The sequence below is a fragment of the Anser cygnoides genome, chromosome 1, assembly GCF_040182565.1.
Source record: "Anser cygnoides isolate HZ-2024a breed goose chromosome 1, Taihu_goose_T2T_genome, whole genome shotgun sequence".
In the NCBI taxonomy this organism is placed as follows: Eukaryota; Metazoa; Chordata; class Aves; order Anseriformes; family Anatidae; genus Anser; species Anser cygnoides.
In genome coordinates, this window is record NC_089873.1 from 113,043,914 (window position 1) to 113,063,471 (window position 19,558).

The window sequence follows — 19,558 nt, forward strand, 5'->3', positions numbered from 1 at the left end:
AGCCTCTGCTCTTCACCTAGCAAAAAAAACACAACAGTTCAAGGTTTTTTTTGTTTGTTTGTTTGTTTTTTATATTCCCTAGAATACATTCATAACCAATTGATTCTCAAATTTCTGAAAATACCAGTTTCAGGGTTAAGTGCTGGTACATTATGTATTACATATACCCAACTCCAATACCAATTACTGCTCAAATGAAAGAAAGATCCACAATCTGGATATACTTGCACATTAAGTACTAACACTGAAGAAAATAAATAAGACTGAAGGTTGGGTTTTGTGAGGGTTTTTGTTTGTTTGTTTTACCTCACTGTACTGGGACTTGGCTTTTGATCTTCTTCAATTGTATAAAAAGGAAGTAAAGTTTTCTGTATAGCAAAGAAAAGCAAACTCTAGTAAGGGAATTGTTTCATCACTGCCCAGAAAATTCTATCATAATTTCAAACAACGTTTGGCTTAATAGTTGAAGCTATTTACTTTAATTTTAGCCTTTTCGTTCTAAGTTTCTAATTAAAAAATATATATACCTGCAATTCATCAAACACCTTGGCTGCTTTAAAAAGACTCATTAATGAAGATTCAAATCAGATGAATGCATTCATTTCACAGAACAGTACGCAAATGCATTACAATAGAAGACTGAGAAAGTAAACGACATTCTTCCCTGGAAAATCCGAGACTGGAACATTTGAATAGAAGCAACCTAAGAGAGCTTACTGAAATGCATAAGCAGAATACTGTCTATTATTCACTTTTAGTGTTTACATTTCTAGATCTTGGAATCTGGGACACTACAACTTCCTCCTGTTGAGGCCAATTCTTACTGAAAAAAAAGCCAAGTAACTTAAGAAGTTTTGCAACAGGGGACAAAATGCAAGGCCAATCTGATTTGGATAGGATCAGCAGGTATCATCACTTCAAGCCTTGAAATACTTACCTATTAAGATGGAGCTCAGTCTTCTCCCAGACATACCTAACTAGGTTCCCATAATTCCTGTATATCTACATTAAGATATAAGTCTCTGAAAACTACAGCTTATTTTCTGTCCTAATAAACATATTTGGTCTTACGTAGTAATCAGATCACACTCCTCTATCTGACCAAAACAGTGGCAATGGTGTGCCAGAGGTGTTTTGGTGTCCTGCATAATGAACAGAAGAGGGGGAAGAGGTAGCTTTTCACCTGTTCGAACAACCTACTGCTCAACCTTCAGACCTTTCCAATGGTTATGGAAACATATTCCATTTTTAACAAAGGCTGAAAATAAGGGATTAGAATTTGTTCACCTTCCTAAATGTCAGAATACATCTCCGGTGTTATTTAAGATACTTATTGGCAGAAACAGGAGTATTCTTTCCCGCAAGAATTTTGTGTCAAAAACTTGGCTTTATTGAAAGATATTCTGGAAAAAGATAGTAAGTTCAGCAGCCGAGCAATGTGCACTGTAGTGTAATGTACCTACTCTGTTTCATCAAAATTAGCGACAATGCTTTTATCCATGTAATAAAATTTTTAAACCCTTTCGATTTGTGGAAACCCATTTGGAAACTACATATAAACTGCCCACCATTTTAGAAGCCAGAATGCTCAAAAGATGAAAAATTTCGTTAAAGTTCCATGCCCACACTCACTTAAAGGAACTGACACATTTGATGAAGAATTAAGGGACACCAAAGCTGAAACATAACATCACGACCAACTGTTCAGATCAAAGTATAGTATCACAAGCAGTAGAAAGTCTGTCTCTTCCAATTAAGAAATTCCAGGTGGCCATGGAAACATTGCATCATTAAGATAAAAGTTATGTCCTTACAATTAAAATAATGCTGTTCTAGCTCATCAACATTTGTGAGACAAGGGCATACATTTAAGAGCTGATAAAGACAAGGTTAAAAAACTTGCCACAGGTTAGTCTGAACAGGCATGTGTTATTTTACATAATGTCTGATAAAACACACTATGAACTCACCAGAAAAACCTGTTGTCAGTGGTGTGCTCTTGCATGCTGCGGTGAGCATTAAGACTAAGATCTAAACTGACACCAGTTGCAGACCACGCAAAATAAAAGTTTCCTGAATTCAAAACTTTGCGCACTTCTGAAATACGATCTTCATCTGATGAATCAATTCGTAATGATACAAATTCAGTGGAAGTAACTCGAAAGACTTCAGAATCTTGAATCTTTCCCACAGACATGCATCCTGTTACTAGAACCAAATAATGTAGCAACGTGTCTCCTGTGAAACCAGAAAAGGCAAAGGTAAGAGAATGAATCTTAGTAGACTGTGAGGCTGACGTATTTATATTCTTAAATGTGTATAATCTTAACCTGATTTGGCTGAAAAAAATGAAAACATAACCAACATCAAGAAGCCATTTTCAAGTTCAACAGAATAAAAGGAAACACAAACAGGAGAAACGATGCTGAAAATAACAGGGATTGCAAAAACGGAAGTTATTTTTGTCTACTCCCTCATTTCTGGGAATGCTCCAAACTTGCAAGTTACTCTACAAAGTCAAAAAATAAAAGAGCACAGTTCCTGTTCTGGAGATCCTGTGCTGTGCAGTTTTACAGAAGCAGCACAATTTTCTTTCCCAAGCGAAAAATTAAGGTTTTAGATAGTTTACTCACCAAGGTTTAATCTTAAAACACCTAGAAGCCCATATGCATCCATTACTTTGGAGTAGGTATTCTTGATTGTATCTTTTTCTGCAGATGCTGAGGAGAGAAAACACAAGATGTTATGATGGTAAAGACTGTATACGATGGTAGGGAGAATGAGTCCACTCTAAACTGAAAATCCAAGAGTACAGCTATAGTGCTTACATGAACTTGCCAGAAAGAAATCAGAATGTATAAGCATATGGCTTTTTATAATGGAAAATGAGTATTTGATTTTATTACAGCGTATGGTCACGCTATGTTTTTAGGCAACAAAAAAAGGAAAATCTTGCAAAATCTCCAAGTGATAATAAAGGAGAATGCTTACACTTTTAATATCACCTCCTAATATGAAAAGCATCTAAAACACATGTGAATTATTTCCATGAGAGTGCTGTTCTGTAATTAGTTAAAATTAGAGTAGTGCTAAATGATTTCTAAATAAATAAATTTGTCTCCAAGAATAAAACCATGAAGTGACAGTATTATTTTCAGATAACTAAACTACAGTATCACAAGTGCAGTTTATCTAGTTATAGCTATATTCCAGGGCAATCTAAATTCTTGCAGGGCCACATAACAGTATTTAAAATTCACGTCATACATTAGGAAAACAATTTTTAATAGAAATTTGTGAAAGAAAATCAATTTGCATTATTTTTAGAAGAAATTAAAGTATATCTACCACTGTTTACCAGGGAGTTAATTTTAGTGTACACTTTAGAACTCTGATTTGGTCTTGAAAAACCAGGCAAACAAACTTGATGGCAGATCCAGGTGACAGCAATGCCACAGAGCAGAAAGAGGATCCGGCCAGTCCTGAGCTTCTGCTCTTGACTGAGATTGTACCTGAAGCACAGGGACCAACAATTCCAGCTGTGCCACTGGTCCATGAAGATAGAGATTTCTGGGTCAACAATGATTAGTGCTTTTTCCCTCCTCAGAAATAGTTAATTTTCACTTTGATGCTGGACTAACAGTTTGACATAAATTGTAAATCAAAACACCTACTGCTTTGGCACTCTGCAGCGTTCTGCATCACATTAGCTATATTTCCTTCAGAATGGCTATTGTAAGTCTTTCTAGTGAGAATTCCCTAAGCTTAGCCCAGCGCTGTCCATGTACAAGTCTATCCCTTCTGTTCAAACGTCTGCCAGGTCTATTCTTAAAGTGGATCAGAATCTCCAATATAGATGAAACCATTCCTTAACACCAGCCTGAAATCTAAGCTCACTCAAGATGTTATTAAATGCACTTAAAAAAAACAACAGACTTTAAAAAATATATATTTATCTGATACGCTGTATTCCTGTAATCTAGAACCTAAGAAAGAGAGAATTATAACAGCATGATTCTTTCCAAAGTCATCATTCATAACAAGCGTTAAAACTCCCCGCTAATCTAAACACATTGCTTACATATAGCGATTTTGTCAGCCTCACCAAAATGTATTTTGCTTAACTAGATAATCAACAGGCTGGAAAGAACACCTTCTAAACCTCAAAGTGTGGTTCTTCCAATCTGTTTTTCCAATACACATTTAATGATATTAATACACTCATCTAAACTCAACTTTTGGAAAGCAGAAAACTGCCATGTTGTTCTTCCACATTTCGAATTATTAATGAAAGATGAGGTTTTGTTTCCAACTAATAGCTTTTTGCAGGTTTTTTCTTGAGGGTGCCTGGCAACATTTAATGACATCTTAAAACAACGGCTTTTCTGTCTTCTGTGGATTTATTCTGCTTTTCCCATTGCACACAACGCCTTTATCCTTCCTAAGCCTTAGTAAATAAATGCCTGAAGTGAATTAAGTAATGTGGGCTTTGCAAATTCAGGTCTACAAAGAAAAAAAAAAAAAAAAGGCCACTAATAAAGCAGAATAACATGGCAAAACCAAACAGAAAACAGAAATAGAAAAACTTACTGTAGCCAGTCAATTATTACTCTTTCAACCAAGCTCCCAAGCACCAACCAAAAGCATCTAGGTTTCATTTCATGGTTTTCAGATACAGTATGTACAACACAGTGTGAACCCTCCCACAGTCTGAGCATCCATGAAATCTGAAATAATTTTGAATTAGGGATGACTGATACTAGCCAACAGAGCAAACCAACAAATGGCTTTTAAGTCTCCTTTCCTGAAGAAATTGAGCTAAAAAGAAGGCAGCCATAAGAAGTACTGACAGCAGAAAAGGGAACAATTAACACTCGTTCAGGGTTAGCTCCACAGCACTGCATCACTTCCCCACCACAGAAGCACCAGGCCCAGGCTACGCAGGGATGTTTTGGATTAGCACTTGCATTTTGCAAAAGCCAAGATGAAATCAGGAAGAAGACACAGCTAAGCCGTGCTCCCTCCTGTTTTCTTCCACTCGAGCTGCAGGGACCAGCAGCATCCTGGTGGCCAGAAGCCAGCCCCAGGCTCCTGGTGGGACAGGCCATGATGTCAGGCTGCTGCAAGGAGTCAGGATCGGGCCTGGTGACAGCAACTGTGGTCAGACACAGCTCTGGGATGTCCAGGGACATGGGGACAGGGATTTGGCAAGGTTGGACTCGGACATCAGTCTGTCTTGGTGGGCCCAGGGCCTGCAGGGCTGTGGGGAGCTGGAGCCTGGCCCTGCTGGGGCTGATGTGAGGGCCTGGGCCAGTGGGCAGGCCCCGGGGGTGGGCAGGGACAGGCAGGGCTGGTGGGGGCACGAACAAGCTGCAATGTTGTTAGAAAAGTGTTTGTACTGGCGGTTTAGACCAGAAATCCACTCAGCCTCCAAACATTTACAGGAAATGTATTTCCCAAACCAGCCTCTCCATCAGTACTAGCCACAGGGATGCCTTTCATTCACGGACAGAAGTAGAAACTCCCAGGCCAGAGCAGATCCAGACAGGAATTATTATTGACTGCCACTGCACGTGGCATTTCCCATTTCTGATAATACCAAAGAAATTTGTGGATTTTCCTATCACTCAGCACCAACAGGGTGAGGAACAACGTAAGTGCTCTGGAACCATTTGGATTCTCCCCGTATCTATTATATTTAATTGATCTTTCTTTGCCAGAGCAGGAAGTTTCATCAAGATCTGCCACCTCTCACTTCATTCAGGATGCACACGGCATCTTCAGATAAAGGTGGATATGCAAAAACAGCTGAAATTACAAAAATATGTGGCTAAGACCTCATCTCTGTAACACCTTATACCTAGCACACGCAAAACCAACTTTCAGTTTCCTCCGTGAACAGCTGAAATTACCAGCTGGGTGAACTGCAGCTTAGAAGTTAAACCACAGCAAGGCTAAGGTAATCCTGACAGGAGGAAAGGGCATTTCCAAGAGCATTTCCTCATTTCCTCTGTAACATTCTTAACGAATGTGAACATCTCTTCATGGAATGGTGGGCTGGCCTGCAGCCAAGGGAGCCCTTTTGATTTTTGATTTATGAGCTCTATACCTTGATTTATGAGCTCTATACCTTGAAAAAAGCACAGCTATTATAAATATCCATTCAAAAAAGCATAAACTCCTACAAATTAATGAACCTACTTCTCCTTCAAAATTTGACTTTTCTATCTATTTATTTTTAAATAATTGGAGGTAAGCAAATACAATTGAGGCTATTTGAAAAAAAAAAGCTAAACATTTGCTATGAAGTAGGAGTTAAAACACAAAACTTGTAAAGACAGAAATTAGCAACTAGAACGACAACTTTCATCCATAAAACTGGAGTTAACAGATTTAAATTACAATGTATGGGGCACTAAACAGGAAACTTTATACATAGACACGTGTATGCTTGCATTAAGATGGACAGAAAATATTATGAGGCCACAATCCTCCATTACTTTGCATGAGTTCAGACAGTAAGTAGAAAAGAAATGAAAAGCACCTTCAACTTAATCCATTACATTAATTAGATTCAAGTTGATTCATTTCTAAAACAAAGATAACGATTTGCTATTTGGCAGTCCAAATAATAAAAATAAATAAATAAAACACCAACACATTTTTAATGTGGTTTTCAGGTCAAGTTGTAATGCGTTCTGGTTGAAAGCCAGCAAGCCTCATTTGCAGTGTCCAGCAAAAAAGAATAAAATAATTTTAAGTCAACATTGATTAAAAATTAAAAGGCCATAGTATTTTTAAATGGTAATGCCGCACTTGTTCCAAGTTAAATCACAAGCGTGTATCTGTAATATCACACCTTATCAGTCACTGACTCACTTAAGAAAGGTGACTGATTAAATTATTTTAGAGGGATTATGTCAGCCCTCTTACTGTTATACAAAGGGAAACCCATCAAAAATCCTGTCTTCACAACAGCTTGGTTCAAAATGTAATCTGTTTAAATTCCCATCTAAAAATGAGTGTTACAATTTTTACATGAATTATAAAGCTATAATCACATTAGAAGTTATCATTTTGGCTTTCTACAGTTGTTCTCTTCTTGGTGGGTTCACAAGGTGGCATCATGACTCAGTACGAGCTGGTAGCAATTCCCAGGTAGAACATGGGACACATCCCAAAATTATGTATAGCTCCTTCAGAGACAAGACTACTCTCATCTAAGTTAGAAGAAAGAAAAAATCATGCTATTGCCACTTCCAAATGTTTAAAATCTGAAAAGTTTTTTGTTTTGTTTTGTTGTGTTTTACAATTTGTTGAGCTTTTAAGATTGAGGTTTTGAACCTTTTTCTCAAATTAGAACAGTTAAAATTTCGGTATTTAAATGAAAGCTAACACTTGAATATCGCCACATAGGAAAGACAGTAAAGTCAGAGCAAACACTTTCATTTATAAGTCAAACAACTCAAGAACCATTTTGTTACTTTCGATATTTCATTGACATAAAATAGATGCAAAGAAAACTGGAAAAACTCTGATATTTAAAGCTGCCATACTTCATACAATTATTGTTTGGAATTAGTAGGATTTTTTTTTCATTTTATTGGCTAGTACAAATCATTAAGTATATTTATTCACCTCAAATACACATTTAAATGTTACTGTAATCTACCGATATCTTAAGACTGAGGGGAGGAACCACCAAATAACAATTCACCTCTACTCAGCAATAAGAAAAAAAAAAAAAGACATTTCTAGATGTTAGCAACCGTATTTTAAATACAACACACCAAATTAAACACTGTTTGGAACAAAACAAAAAAGTAAAAGATGAGCAGGTAAAATGAATGGTTGCTTTAAAAATCTGTCTCAACACTATGCAAACATACTATTGGTTACTTCAGAAAACGTATCTTTTTAACTAACAATACTGATGAGGGGAAAAAACAAAAACAAATTAAAGCTGCCCTACGTAACAGCCTACAAGCACTTTTTTATTGCTTTCTGACCCAAGTACACGTTTTTCACTGAAAACAAAAATCTATAGTATTAATAATATACAAAGTTTTTTTCCTGATACTGTTTTGATTAAATTATTTTACCATATGAAAATATGAGTACCAACTTTTTGCCTGTACAAGTTCTATGCACATTAATTTGTAATATAATTTACAATCACAAAAATTTCAATTTAAATACATGCTAGCATACAGAAAGGCTACCAAATTATCTCAAATATAGAGATGTTAATTAGTTTTTCTAAACAATGTCTGAGTAATTCCAGTATGCAAACTAACCTTCTTAACAGACATTTAATTAGCAAGAGCTATGATTCAATGGGTGCCTAGTAGGGAAAAAGCCAAGCCTTTTACTATCACTCCTGTGCTAACATAAAAATGAAAACCTACTCAACTGAGAAAGGAATATTCAGACAGATAGTTATTTGTTCACAGTAAAATCCCTTCTTAAAACCATGCACAGGGCTGTGGTACAGCTACAGAATGGTCTTCACAATTGCTGTAAAGCTAGCCTACCTGAAAAGCAAAGAGCTTTCAGACTCTGTTGCAAGCAACCTTCTTCATAATATTTCCAGGGCTGTGGACCAAATTTTCGTAGCTCCATTATGCCATTCAAACAGGTCATAGTCCTCTCAGGCAAAAGTTACTGCCTCCAAAAATCTCCCAGGAAAATTCTTACGGTAAGGGCTTCTTGAACTTTTCATAGGGTGCTAGGCTAACACATGTTGTCTTCGTTAAATGACGTGATTTTGCTGGAAATGCCTGGAAAGCAATGAGCTGAGCACCTTCCCAGCGGATTTGAAAGGACAGTAAATTCAGGAGGAATTCCGTAAATGGCAGCTGAGGACAGGAGGTCAGATGACAACCTCCTCCACCAGCATAGTTACACTCGGCATCCACCGTAGCTGGTGCTTCCCTGAGGCTTCCAGAATGTTTTAAGATACTGTTTAATGGGTAGGTGTAGCCCAGAAGATGACACTTAGTCAAAATAGTAATGACCACGGTAGGGTGAATTCACTATTTGCTCTATCCATCCTAGTCCCTTTACATTGGTATATAAGACTGGCTTCAGACGAATACAATATTGTATCACAGCACATTCAAAAACTGTTCCTACCACAGCCTGTATTTAACCTTTTTCTGTAACGCAGACACTCCTTTCAGAGGATAAATTACTGCTTGAAGAACTTTAATTCTTATTATTACTATATATATATATATATACACACACACATACATTTATGTGTACATAAATATAAAACGGGGAAATATCTATATTTTGCTTATTTCGTAGGATCCCGTTATGAAAAACAGCATGTAGAAATTTCTTTTGAAATATTCTCCTTCCCTAATTAAAGGGATGCGAGTCCACTCAAAATGCTGCATACACATTATTTTGGGAAAAAAATAAAAAGAGAAAAATAGCACAGTAGCAGGTTGTGAGTATACAGCATGTTACCCTCCTTCAAGATTATGCACATACATGTGGTGCTCATATGCTTGTTTTCTGGGTGTCTAAGTTTGCTAAAGCACCGTATCAGCTCCAAGCCTCTTGCAAAATGATTATATGCTATATCTGTCCGCAGTAGCAGATGGGGTATCTGTTATTTCCTCCGCCCCAGCGATGCAGTATCAAGATTTTCTTTTTAAAAGAATGTATTTACTTAGAAATGGAGCGTGAATGGGTGATGGCGTTGCTAAACAAGACTACGAATACTGGGATGTCTGCTGCACACGTAGGTTATTACAGCTCTTAATTTATCCAGCTCTACAGAAAGCTCAGGGTGGGCACAGTGCCTCTTCCTGTTCACACCTGCTCTCTTGTCAGCTTTGCACAAGGCTGAAGCCCAAGGATGCGCACGAAGCTCCAGCTCTGTCTCCACTCGGGGCGCAGTATTTTCCCAAATGACAGAACATTCTCCTTTACTCATCGCAGGCGACAGGAGTAAAAACAGCTTCCCACTCGTTTCGTTATGACTCACCAGAGAGGCACAGGGAGAGAGAACATCTTCCCGCTCGGTCAATGAAATCTTTGAAGGTAAGATAGCTCAGTAAAGGCCCCTATTTCAGAGAATAAATATACCGCCTATGTCAAATAATAATAATAAAAAAAGATCCATGACATCCTCCAACTAAATTCTAAACAAAGAAGCAGTCAAGCTGCTGACATTTAAAACCAAATGTCTTACGAGGCCTTGAGAAGCAAGTTGGCAGGATCCCTTCAGACTTCAACACCCTGGGCTAACCCAATACTCGGAACGAGCTGATAAAAGAGGTATTTCATATTTTTATGTAAGGCAAGTGAAGCATTTCTCAGATGTTTTGGTCACAGTAACACTAACTAATCCATGTCACAAGCAGTGCACTGAACACTTCCAGCAGAAGCACGGCTTGGACTGCTTCCACGTTCAGACTGAATGATTACGCAACAACAACCCTCTGCGAGCCGCCCTTTCCACACTCTTCTTTCTTCCGTCCTACTCTGTTGACTTGAATAACACATTCAGCACAAATAAAACACGCACTGAAAGAACACACAACATACGAATTGTACAGCATTTCATACAGGGGCCTAATGAAACCCTCTGAGTTATCTTGCAGTGCTTCACTGAATGTAGAGAGGATGAAGGTTAATACCATTATCCTTCCCTCAGCAAAATGACAGATGGACTTCCTTTAAGATGACATTTAAAGGATCAGTAAGCTTTTGTTCCTTTCTCTCAGTCCAGTTCAAACACAGATCTCTCTGTGCGTGCATACAGCACAAGATGTGGTTCACCAAGCCTCTCAGAACCGAGCTGCGTGATTCACCTCCAGTTCTAATGTATTTCACTAGGTTGTACGTACGCCACATGTTCTACATACAGACAGGAACTATGATCAGGCATAAGGCTAAACAACTTATCTTTAATATTTATTAAAATCTTTTGAAAAATGTCTAACAGCTTAAGATTGGTCTCATTAGCTTTTAGACCCTAAGAACTTACCACCACCAACAAAAAGTTTTTAACAGTTTGCAGTGATGCTGTTCTGAATTTACACATACTTGATCTGGCCATTTTTCTACCTATTTATGCAGAATGCAAAAAACATCTTGGGGAACTTCCCAAAGGACCAGTCTTTCATTAACTTTGGCTTTGAAATTAGGTTTCACAGAATCATTAGAAACATTAAGGGTAGAAAAGACCTCCAAGATCATCTGGCCAACCATACCCCTACCACCATGTTTGTACCAACACCCAGAAGTTTGTGGGGCGACAGACTAGGTTCTTCTGACTAGATTCTGTGGCACGACTAAAGCAATGGAGTAGTACTTTACAAACCATAACCAAGCACCAATAATTGTATTCCTTTAAATATGTACTAAAAAGAATACGTACCAAAAAGAATGCGTACCATAAGCAAACAGCAAGCAAAATAAAAGGGGAAAAAAAATCTGAAAAAGGAAATTCTAGCCCCTTTCTGCTATCTAGCACACAATTGTGACCTTTCAACCATTAAAAAAAATCATTATTCAGTAAAGAGTTTAAGTGAAAAAGAAAAAAAAAAGGAACTAAAACTACCGCAGTATTGGAAAAATAAGCCCATTTACCAGATAGAAAGAGTAAGCAGTTTACATGCTGAGGTTTCTGAAAACAGTATTCAGAGCAACTACTTATAGCTAGGCATAAATAATTACCATGTTGCAACCTACCAATCAGAATACCAAGGACAAACCAGAACCCAAGAGGAGAGAGGCTTTTGAAATTCCTTTGGGTTTTAATTTCTCCATCCGATAACAATGCAAGGCACAGGAGAGGGCAGGAACTTCAGTACGGTTATAGATTTTGAAATTTTAGAGAGCAAAGTCTACCCAGCTACCTGCATATTATCACAGCACAAGAAATGATTAACTCTCTATACTTTCTGAGCATAACTTTCATGAATAAATTTTTAATACGTTCCTCCTTAGGTAGCTTAAACATGTGCAGTAATTACTAAATACGTGCTAAAATAAATGTTTTCCACAAATCTTCAAAAACATTTTTCCCTTGTTTTACTGACTTCACTAAACCTGTTCACTAGCTTTGTGATTGGACACTTACTTCCAACCCAATCCACACCACAAAATGCCATTCAAATACTGCTGCCAAAGCCAACTTCAATACTAAGAAGGAACCGTATCAGATAAAAACAGTTCTCAAAAGATGGGAGAAAAGCATGTACTGTTTTTCACCTGGATAATACAAGTTAATTTGAGCTGTAATGTCCACCACCCTAGCACGTCCCATTGCTAGGGCTCTAACAGTTAGTGGCAGCTTGTTCAAATCACACAGTAACTAAGATGCTGATGAAGACATACGCCTGAGAGCACTTGCTCAATCGGCCTGTCCAGCACAGATGACTATGGCCCGACTTCTAAGCACCTAACAGGACACAGGGACAGTCAGGTGCCTCAGAGAGAGACAATGCCACAGACAAGGGGCACACACAGTTACAGGAGAACCAATTGCAGAAACCAAAGGAAGGAAACACATCTCAAACCCCACTCATCTTTGGGGCTCTCACTTCTAACCTTGAGTCTTGTTGCAGTAGGGAACGTGCCCCTCAGCCCACTCCATCCTCTCGGAGCCAGAGCACCCTCCTGAGCAGCACCGCTCTTTGAGCCCTCTCATGCTGCAGGCAACAAATCAAGGCTCCCATTTTCTGCTGAGCAGCTGCTCAGAATAGCTAGGCTACAAAACCATAAGCAGGCATCAGGATTAACTCATCAAAAACTTATTGATTCAAAAGAAGTACATCCACAGTATGCAAGCTTTCTGTAAAAATCAAAAACAAGCCTAGAAACCCTCTGCAACCAGGTGCTCAGATTTACGTACTGAAGAATACAAACCAAACGACATTTTTAAGCCATATCTATAGACTTCAAGGATCTCTCCTGCACTTCTTGTTTTAGTGTCCTTGCTCAACTATGACTTTAAAACAAAAAGGACTTAATAGAATCATTCTATATATCACTGAAAATATGTAAAAATGACTTTGCAAGACACCTTGCTCCAAATATTTACTTGTTTTATTACAAGATGAACTAACACACACAGTATGGCGATAGGTTGAAAATACAAGGAGAAAATAAAGCTAAAAATCAAAAAGCCATCAAAAAGTCATGACACAAATTGAGATAAACAAATTAAGATGATGTATCACTTAAGAATATAGAACTTTTCATTATGAAATACAACATATAGATTTAGCTTCTTACTGAGTCATCATGTATTCAAAAGCAGAAGATTGCTCAGAACCAAAGGTACGCAGATGTTGTTGAATGTTATTAGAAAAAAATTTAGAATATGTGAGAGTATATATTCACAATGAAACCTTTTTAAACTTGTAAAATTCCCTCTCAGCAGTTAAAGGTATGAAGCATTTTTTTCATTTAAATCAGAAGATTCTCCATCAGCAAATAAAAACAGAATAACTGTTTCTTCTGTATATTTCATAAACAAAAGCAAAGAGCTTACACAAGGTCAAGCCTGCCAACTTTTTACATTGTAGTTATCAAAACATATCGACTTACAGAGGACAGCCACAGCTCCAGATTCAAACATGAGACATTCTTCTCTGTTTCTGGCTTCCACTATCACACTGAATGGAAGGGGATCCAGCTTGTGATAGACACGATATCCTTTACTGAAAGCCATTTTGCCTTTATCGGTGGCGGTCCTGTCCAACACAAGATGATGTTAGTGAAAGCTTCTTGTGCTTCCAGATACCTTCTGCAAAGCAGGTCTGACTTCCATGCTTTCCTAAGACTTCTACAGGTTTAACAAAAGGGGGGGGGGGGGGGGGGGGGAAGAGAGAGAAAAAAAAGACATGCTCACTCTTTCTATGTCATGAGACTTATTTTATCTCATGTTTCAAAACAAATATAGGGACTATCTAAAGATAACATATAGATGCTTCAAAAATGTAATTACCAAGAGCAGCACATAGGATTTATTTAAGATCTATTCCATGACAACCAGAATTTGTTTCACAGTACTTAAACAAATGAGATTTCTTCTTAGGAAAACTGAAAATAAGGTTCACTTTTAGTAACCACAAACATGTAAGAGCAGCAGCTACCTTAATCAGAAACCAATGCCAAATGCAGAGGATGAGAAGCCTGGGCCAGCTTCAATTTATGGATGTATTTTAGTAATTTTGACATTATATTAAAAGATAGGATGTTTTAAACGGCAGAAGTGTTAAGAGGTTTTAGCATGTCATAGAAAAACGTTAACCTACTAGGGGAGAGGGCTGCTTTTATAAACGAAAGCAGGGTTTTGTCTAGACTGAAACCCTCCCCTGCAGCAGCTGACGACTGAAACCTTGCAGCCCTGTCCTAGCGAAACCACCGACAGGCCACAAAAGGTAAGGTCCTCCTTTAGAGCAACGCGAAATCAAGCACCGAGAGACCAGCGAGGGCTTCAGCTCGGGAAACACACACGGCGGCGGGAGAAGCTGCTGGGAAGCCTGCCCCATCCCTTCCCTCCAGCTCCCCGCCGGTAACCTCCCGGGCTGAGGGCGACACGGACCCCTCCTGCCTCCCATCCCACCCCCTCCTGGGACCCCCTCCGGGGCAGGGGCAGGGGCAGGAGCCGCAGCCCGGCACCCGCGGCGCCCACAGCGCCTCCATCTTGTGTGTGCCGCCCGCCGCCCTCAGCAGCCCCGCACCGCCCGGCGCGGGCTCCCCGCTTCCGCCGCCGCCCGCCCGCCCAGCCCGGCCCGGCCCGGCCCCGAGCCGCCGCCGGCGCCCCCCTCACCGGCCCTGCCGCCGCCTCCGGCCGCCCTTCCCGGCTCGGCTCGGCTCCCCGGCAGCCGCCGGGACCTCCCTTCCGCCACGGCCCCGCCGTCCCTTCCGCACTGCGCCTCCCGCCGCCGGAAACCGGCGCGTGTGTGTGTGGGGGTGCGTGTGTGTGAGTGCGAGTGCGAATAGCGAGGCGCCCGGGCAGAGCTCGCGGCACGGCGTGGGGCACGGGTGGGTGGCCGCAGCCTGCCTCGTCCTCACGGGCCGCCAAAGTTTTAGCCGCAGCCCCCAGGCTTCTCCGTGGAAATTTCCACGCAGCCCGTGCGGGCTGCGAGCGGAGGAGGAGCAGCGCTGCTCGGCAGGGGCTTTGCTGTGCCGTGCTGCTGGTGCGTGGCAAGCTGCGGGGACTACAGACGGCTCGGGAACTGCGTGATAAAATCAAGAGAGACGTGGCATTCACCAAGTCCTTAATTCCCTTTTATGACAAGGTCACCCATCGAGCTGACCAAGGGAAGCCAGTATATGTGATCTCTTCAGATTCCTGCAGAGCTTTCCATGCTGCTTCTCACAGTATCCTCCTGGACAAAATGTCCAGCCTGCAGCTAGATAAATACATATTACAGTGGGTGAGCAGTTGGCAGACTGTTTGGGCTCAAAGTGTTACATTAAATAGCGTTCAGGCTGGTGGCCAGTCGCTAGTGAGGTTCCCCAGGGCTCCATTTTAGGGCCAGTTCTTTTCAATGTTTTCATGAACGACCTGGATGTGCACAGGTCACCTTGAAGGTGTACTGAGTAAGCCTGCAGATGACACTGAATTGGGAGGAGCTGTTGACTCCCTCGAGGGCAGAGTCCTTGCAGAGAGATCTCGACAAATCGGGGGTTCTGGTCGATGGCAATTTGAGCATGAGTCAGCAGCGTGCCCTGGCAGCCAGGAGGGCCGCCTGTACCCTGGGGGGCATCAGGCACGGCGCTGCCAGCTGGGCGAGGGGAGGGATTGTCCTGCTCTGTGCTGGTGTGGCCTCACCTGGAACACTCTGTGCAGTTTGGGGCACCACAGTATATGAAGGACATAAAACTATCAGTGTGTCCAAAGGAGGGCTACAAAGATGGTGAAGGGTCTGGAGGGCAAGATGTCTGAGGAGCGGCTGAGGTCCCTCGGTTTGCTCAGCCCAGAGCAGAGCAGGCCGAGGGGAGGCCTCATGGCGGCCTGCAGCTCCCTCACGAGGGGAGCGGAGGGGCAGGCGCTGAGCTCTGCTCTCTGGGGACAGCGACAGGACCCGAGGGAACGGCATGGGGCTGGGACAGGGGAGGGTCAGGCTGGGGGTTAGGGAAAAGTTCTGCACCTGGAGGGTGGTCGGGCACTGGGACAGGCTGCCCAGGGCAGTGGTCACAGCACCGAGCCTGACAGAGTTCAAGAAGCATTTGGGCAATGCTCTCAGGCATACGGTCTGATTTTGAGGTGGTCCTGCAGGCAGCCAGGAGTCAGACCTGACAATCCTTGTGGGTGCCTTACAAATTAGGATATTGTATGATTACATCTTTTACAAGAGATAAAAGAAATTCAAATAAAGTGTTTTTGTTTTCCTTCCCTCCTTCCCTCCTTCCTTCCCTCCTTCTTCTGGACACGTTTTTTTTCAGGGTAATATATATATATATATTTTTTTTTTCTGATAGCTGAACAGTAAGGCACAGTTGAAAATGTAATACTCCACTATTTGCTGAAAGACTTCAAAACATCAAAGAGCATCAGTTGAAAATGCAATCCAGCTGAGAATGTAAAAAAAAAAAAAAAAAAGTATTATTATTATCCACTAGTGGGAGTTTTGATAAAGCTATCAATTCCCAAAACTACCACTTACAATGTATGGAAAATGAGAATGAATATTTGATTCTAATTGCCAATATATTGTGTAACATAGCAAAGCATCTTACAAACAAAGTTTAATTTATTCCTAACTTTTGAATAATAAAAGGTTTTGGTAGGTTTTTTTCACCTGCCAACTGAATTTCAGAATCTCACAAACCTTAAATACATGGAAATAGAGAGGCATGCCTCTGTGATTTGGTATTAAATGTGCTCTAAAAATTTCCTCATCTCACATCCTTCTTTCTCCCAATTGCAATGTCTTCGTGCCAGATCTCCTCAACAATTAAGCTTAACAGGTGTAATAGAAAAAGTTTTCAAAGAGACCATGGGACCAGGGTGTAAAGAGAATTTCACAGATATGGAATGTATTGAATGTGCTCCTTGTTACTTTAGCGTGCTTTGTTTTGTAGCTTTCTCGCAACTTTTAGCTGTTTCACGCTGTAGGCAAGAGAGAATATGTCTTTCCTTTGCGTCATTTACAGTTAACCTGATAGACTAATTTCTTTTACTGTAAGGGCTAGTAAATGTTATAAATTATATGTAACTGGATTATTATCTATACTTTAAGCAAAGAAGGAAACAAATCAAACTGAGATAAGGAAATAGAGAGACATGAAAATGCCCTTGTGCTGGTCTTTCACTTTATGCACACAGAACAGCAAGGAGACTGTATAAGAATACCACATCAAATCTTGGAGATACATCAGTGCTTTACTCCAGGTCTCTGTGCTACGAAAACATTTAAACATTTAAATAAACATTTAAATATACATAAAGCACAAAAGTAATGTAAGTGGAGTCAATGGGACCATTCACATATACGAACAAAAGCATATGCTTAAGTCATTGTCTGGAGAAGAGCCATAAATTGTAGGCCCTTGTATTATTAAGTCAGTTCGTCTCCATTTAATATTTTTTTTATCCCTCTTCATTTATTTCTGAATATTTAGGTCAAGAGCTTTAGTTACATACAAAAATTAAGTATTCTTGGGCAAAAAATTTGTACATTATTTCATGGTTCAGACAGACTAACCCAACTAGTAATTGCATTGCAAGCCTATCAAAAATTGTGTCTGGAGCACCACGTACAGGGTAAAATCACTCGACTCTGCTCCATTCTAATGGCTGAGTACGAGTTTCCCAGAAAACCACATCCATCCTCCTTTCAGCAATCATTTCTGAAGCCTCTCTCTCTCAGAGCTCTGTTTTCTGTACGTACCACACGAACTCCTGCAGGAATGGTTTCCTTGTGACTTTACAGGGAAAGCCTAATGGTCAGATCACAGGCTATTTAATTTTTACTGTGGCAACTTACAAACGTAAGATACAAACGTACACCACATAAAAATTGCAGGTGCATATCCCTTCCCCCAGCATATATACTATATATACATATAAAATATATATTTAGAATTCATTCTAAAAAGCGTGGGGTTTGTACACTAACCTAGGGAGAACTGAAAGCAGAACCACGGATAACAAACTTTTGCAGAAAATGAGATGTAGCTGAAAGGAGGAGAAAGAGGAAACACATGGCTCCATATATCTGCACAAATCTTCCTCAAACTTCTCTATTTCAAATTTTAGCTTTCATTTTTTCTTCCGTTATAGCAAAGGACAAGGTTTTTCCCTTTGCTACTGATGAGCTTTAGGGTAATTTTGTAATACCTGCGATTGTAGAAAAAACACACCTGTATAACAAAATAGTAATTAATAAAGTAACTGTAACCATTCTGTATTATACATATTATGCTGTTCATTAAAATTTCCAGTGACCAACAATTTTACATGCAGTGTTTTCATGTAGTGTTATACATCTTTCCTGTTTCTAGACAATGCCAGAAATTACTAACTGCTAAAGAAGTTACTAGACCTTCTCAACAGTCCCTGTAGAGTTCTGAGCAGAAAAGATTGCCATGTCACATAACTAATTAGTTACTAATATATTAGTAACTTCTCCTGTGGGATTTGATCATCATCTAGGACATCAGCCTCTTACTATATTTGTTAATTTTGATAGTGAACAATAAGATACACATGGTCAACCATGGGAGAAATTTCTTGCGTCATACTCTAACCAAGCAGCAGTTGTGTAACACAGTTTAAAGATTATTGCATAAAGTGGAACTGCTTTGCCACTCACATTTAATTTGGGTCAATAAATGAGATTATGAGTGAAGTGTAGAAGTGGTTGTTTGTGAATAAAATTGGGTAAAAGTATTTGCATAAAGCCTTGAAGTACCAATACAATTCTAACCATTTATACAAAGGAAAGGTTGCTCAAAATGAGAAGCTACTTTGCTTATCACTCATAAGTAAACTTTGCAAGATTGTGTGTTGTTCTCCAAAAGTGTCATATTGTGTAAGGATAAGGAGGAGAAATTCCTGTAACATGCAACACCAGGCACAGGGCATGATTCTATGAGAGGGAGGATGGGCTAAGTATAATATAACTGGTCCTCCAGGCAGTTAATTAAGAAAATGACTACAAACTACCTTGAAAAATATTTCTCTGCAGCTATAATTTATAATGAGGTTAGAAGGAAGATATTCTCTTTACCCCTTCCTTAGTGTCCTAGTCATAACCCAAATGAGAGCAAAATGCCTGTTTTTAATAACAGTAGTTAACAAAGTTGTCTCGAACATTGGAGCTCCATTAGTAGTGCACTCTGTTTAATACATTTGGTCACTGAAAATCCAAATACTAACAGCTCCTGGTTAAATACTTTCCTAATCTTCAAGATCTGAATTCCAGCGTGTAATCTTTGTCTCATTGAGTGAAGATGCTTTGGCTCACTCCAAACATCTGCTGTCCATGGACTGTTCTCTTCCAGATATATTGAAACAGCCAGCTTGCATATTCTTTCCTTTATAAGTTTCCCAAAGGAATAAAGCTACAACAGC

At 39.9% G+C, this 19,558-nt stretch overlaps 1 protein-coding gene across 12 annotated transcripts in view; it reads right to left on the minus strand.

The window, feature by feature from the left end:
- The window catches only part of SYNJ1 (synaptojanin 1), a 64,374-nt gene extending 49,901 nt beyond the window's left edge, over positions 1-14,473 (minus strand). For 4 of the 12 annotated variants that reach the window (XM_066978139.1, XM_066978126.1, XM_066978133.1 and 1 more), the window contains exons 1-4: positions 14,449-14,469; positions 13,576-13,721; positions 2,634-2,720; positions 1,971-2,238 (exon numbers count right to left, since the gene is read on the minus strand). In XM_066978139.1, coding sequence (XP_066834240.1) covers positions 1,971-2,238; positions 2,634-2,720; positions 13,576-13,699 — 479 coding nt within the window. In that variant the 5' untranslated portion in view covers positions 13,700-13,721; positions 14,449-14,469. Of the gene's footprint in view, positions 1-1,970; positions 2,239-2,633; positions 2,721-13,575; positions 13,722-14,448 lie in introns of those variants that run through there. The other 8 variants (XM_066978148.1, XM_066978145.1, XM_066978170.1 and 5 more) reach the window with 4 other exon arrangements.
- Positions 14,474-19,558: the final 5,085 nt, after the last annotated feature.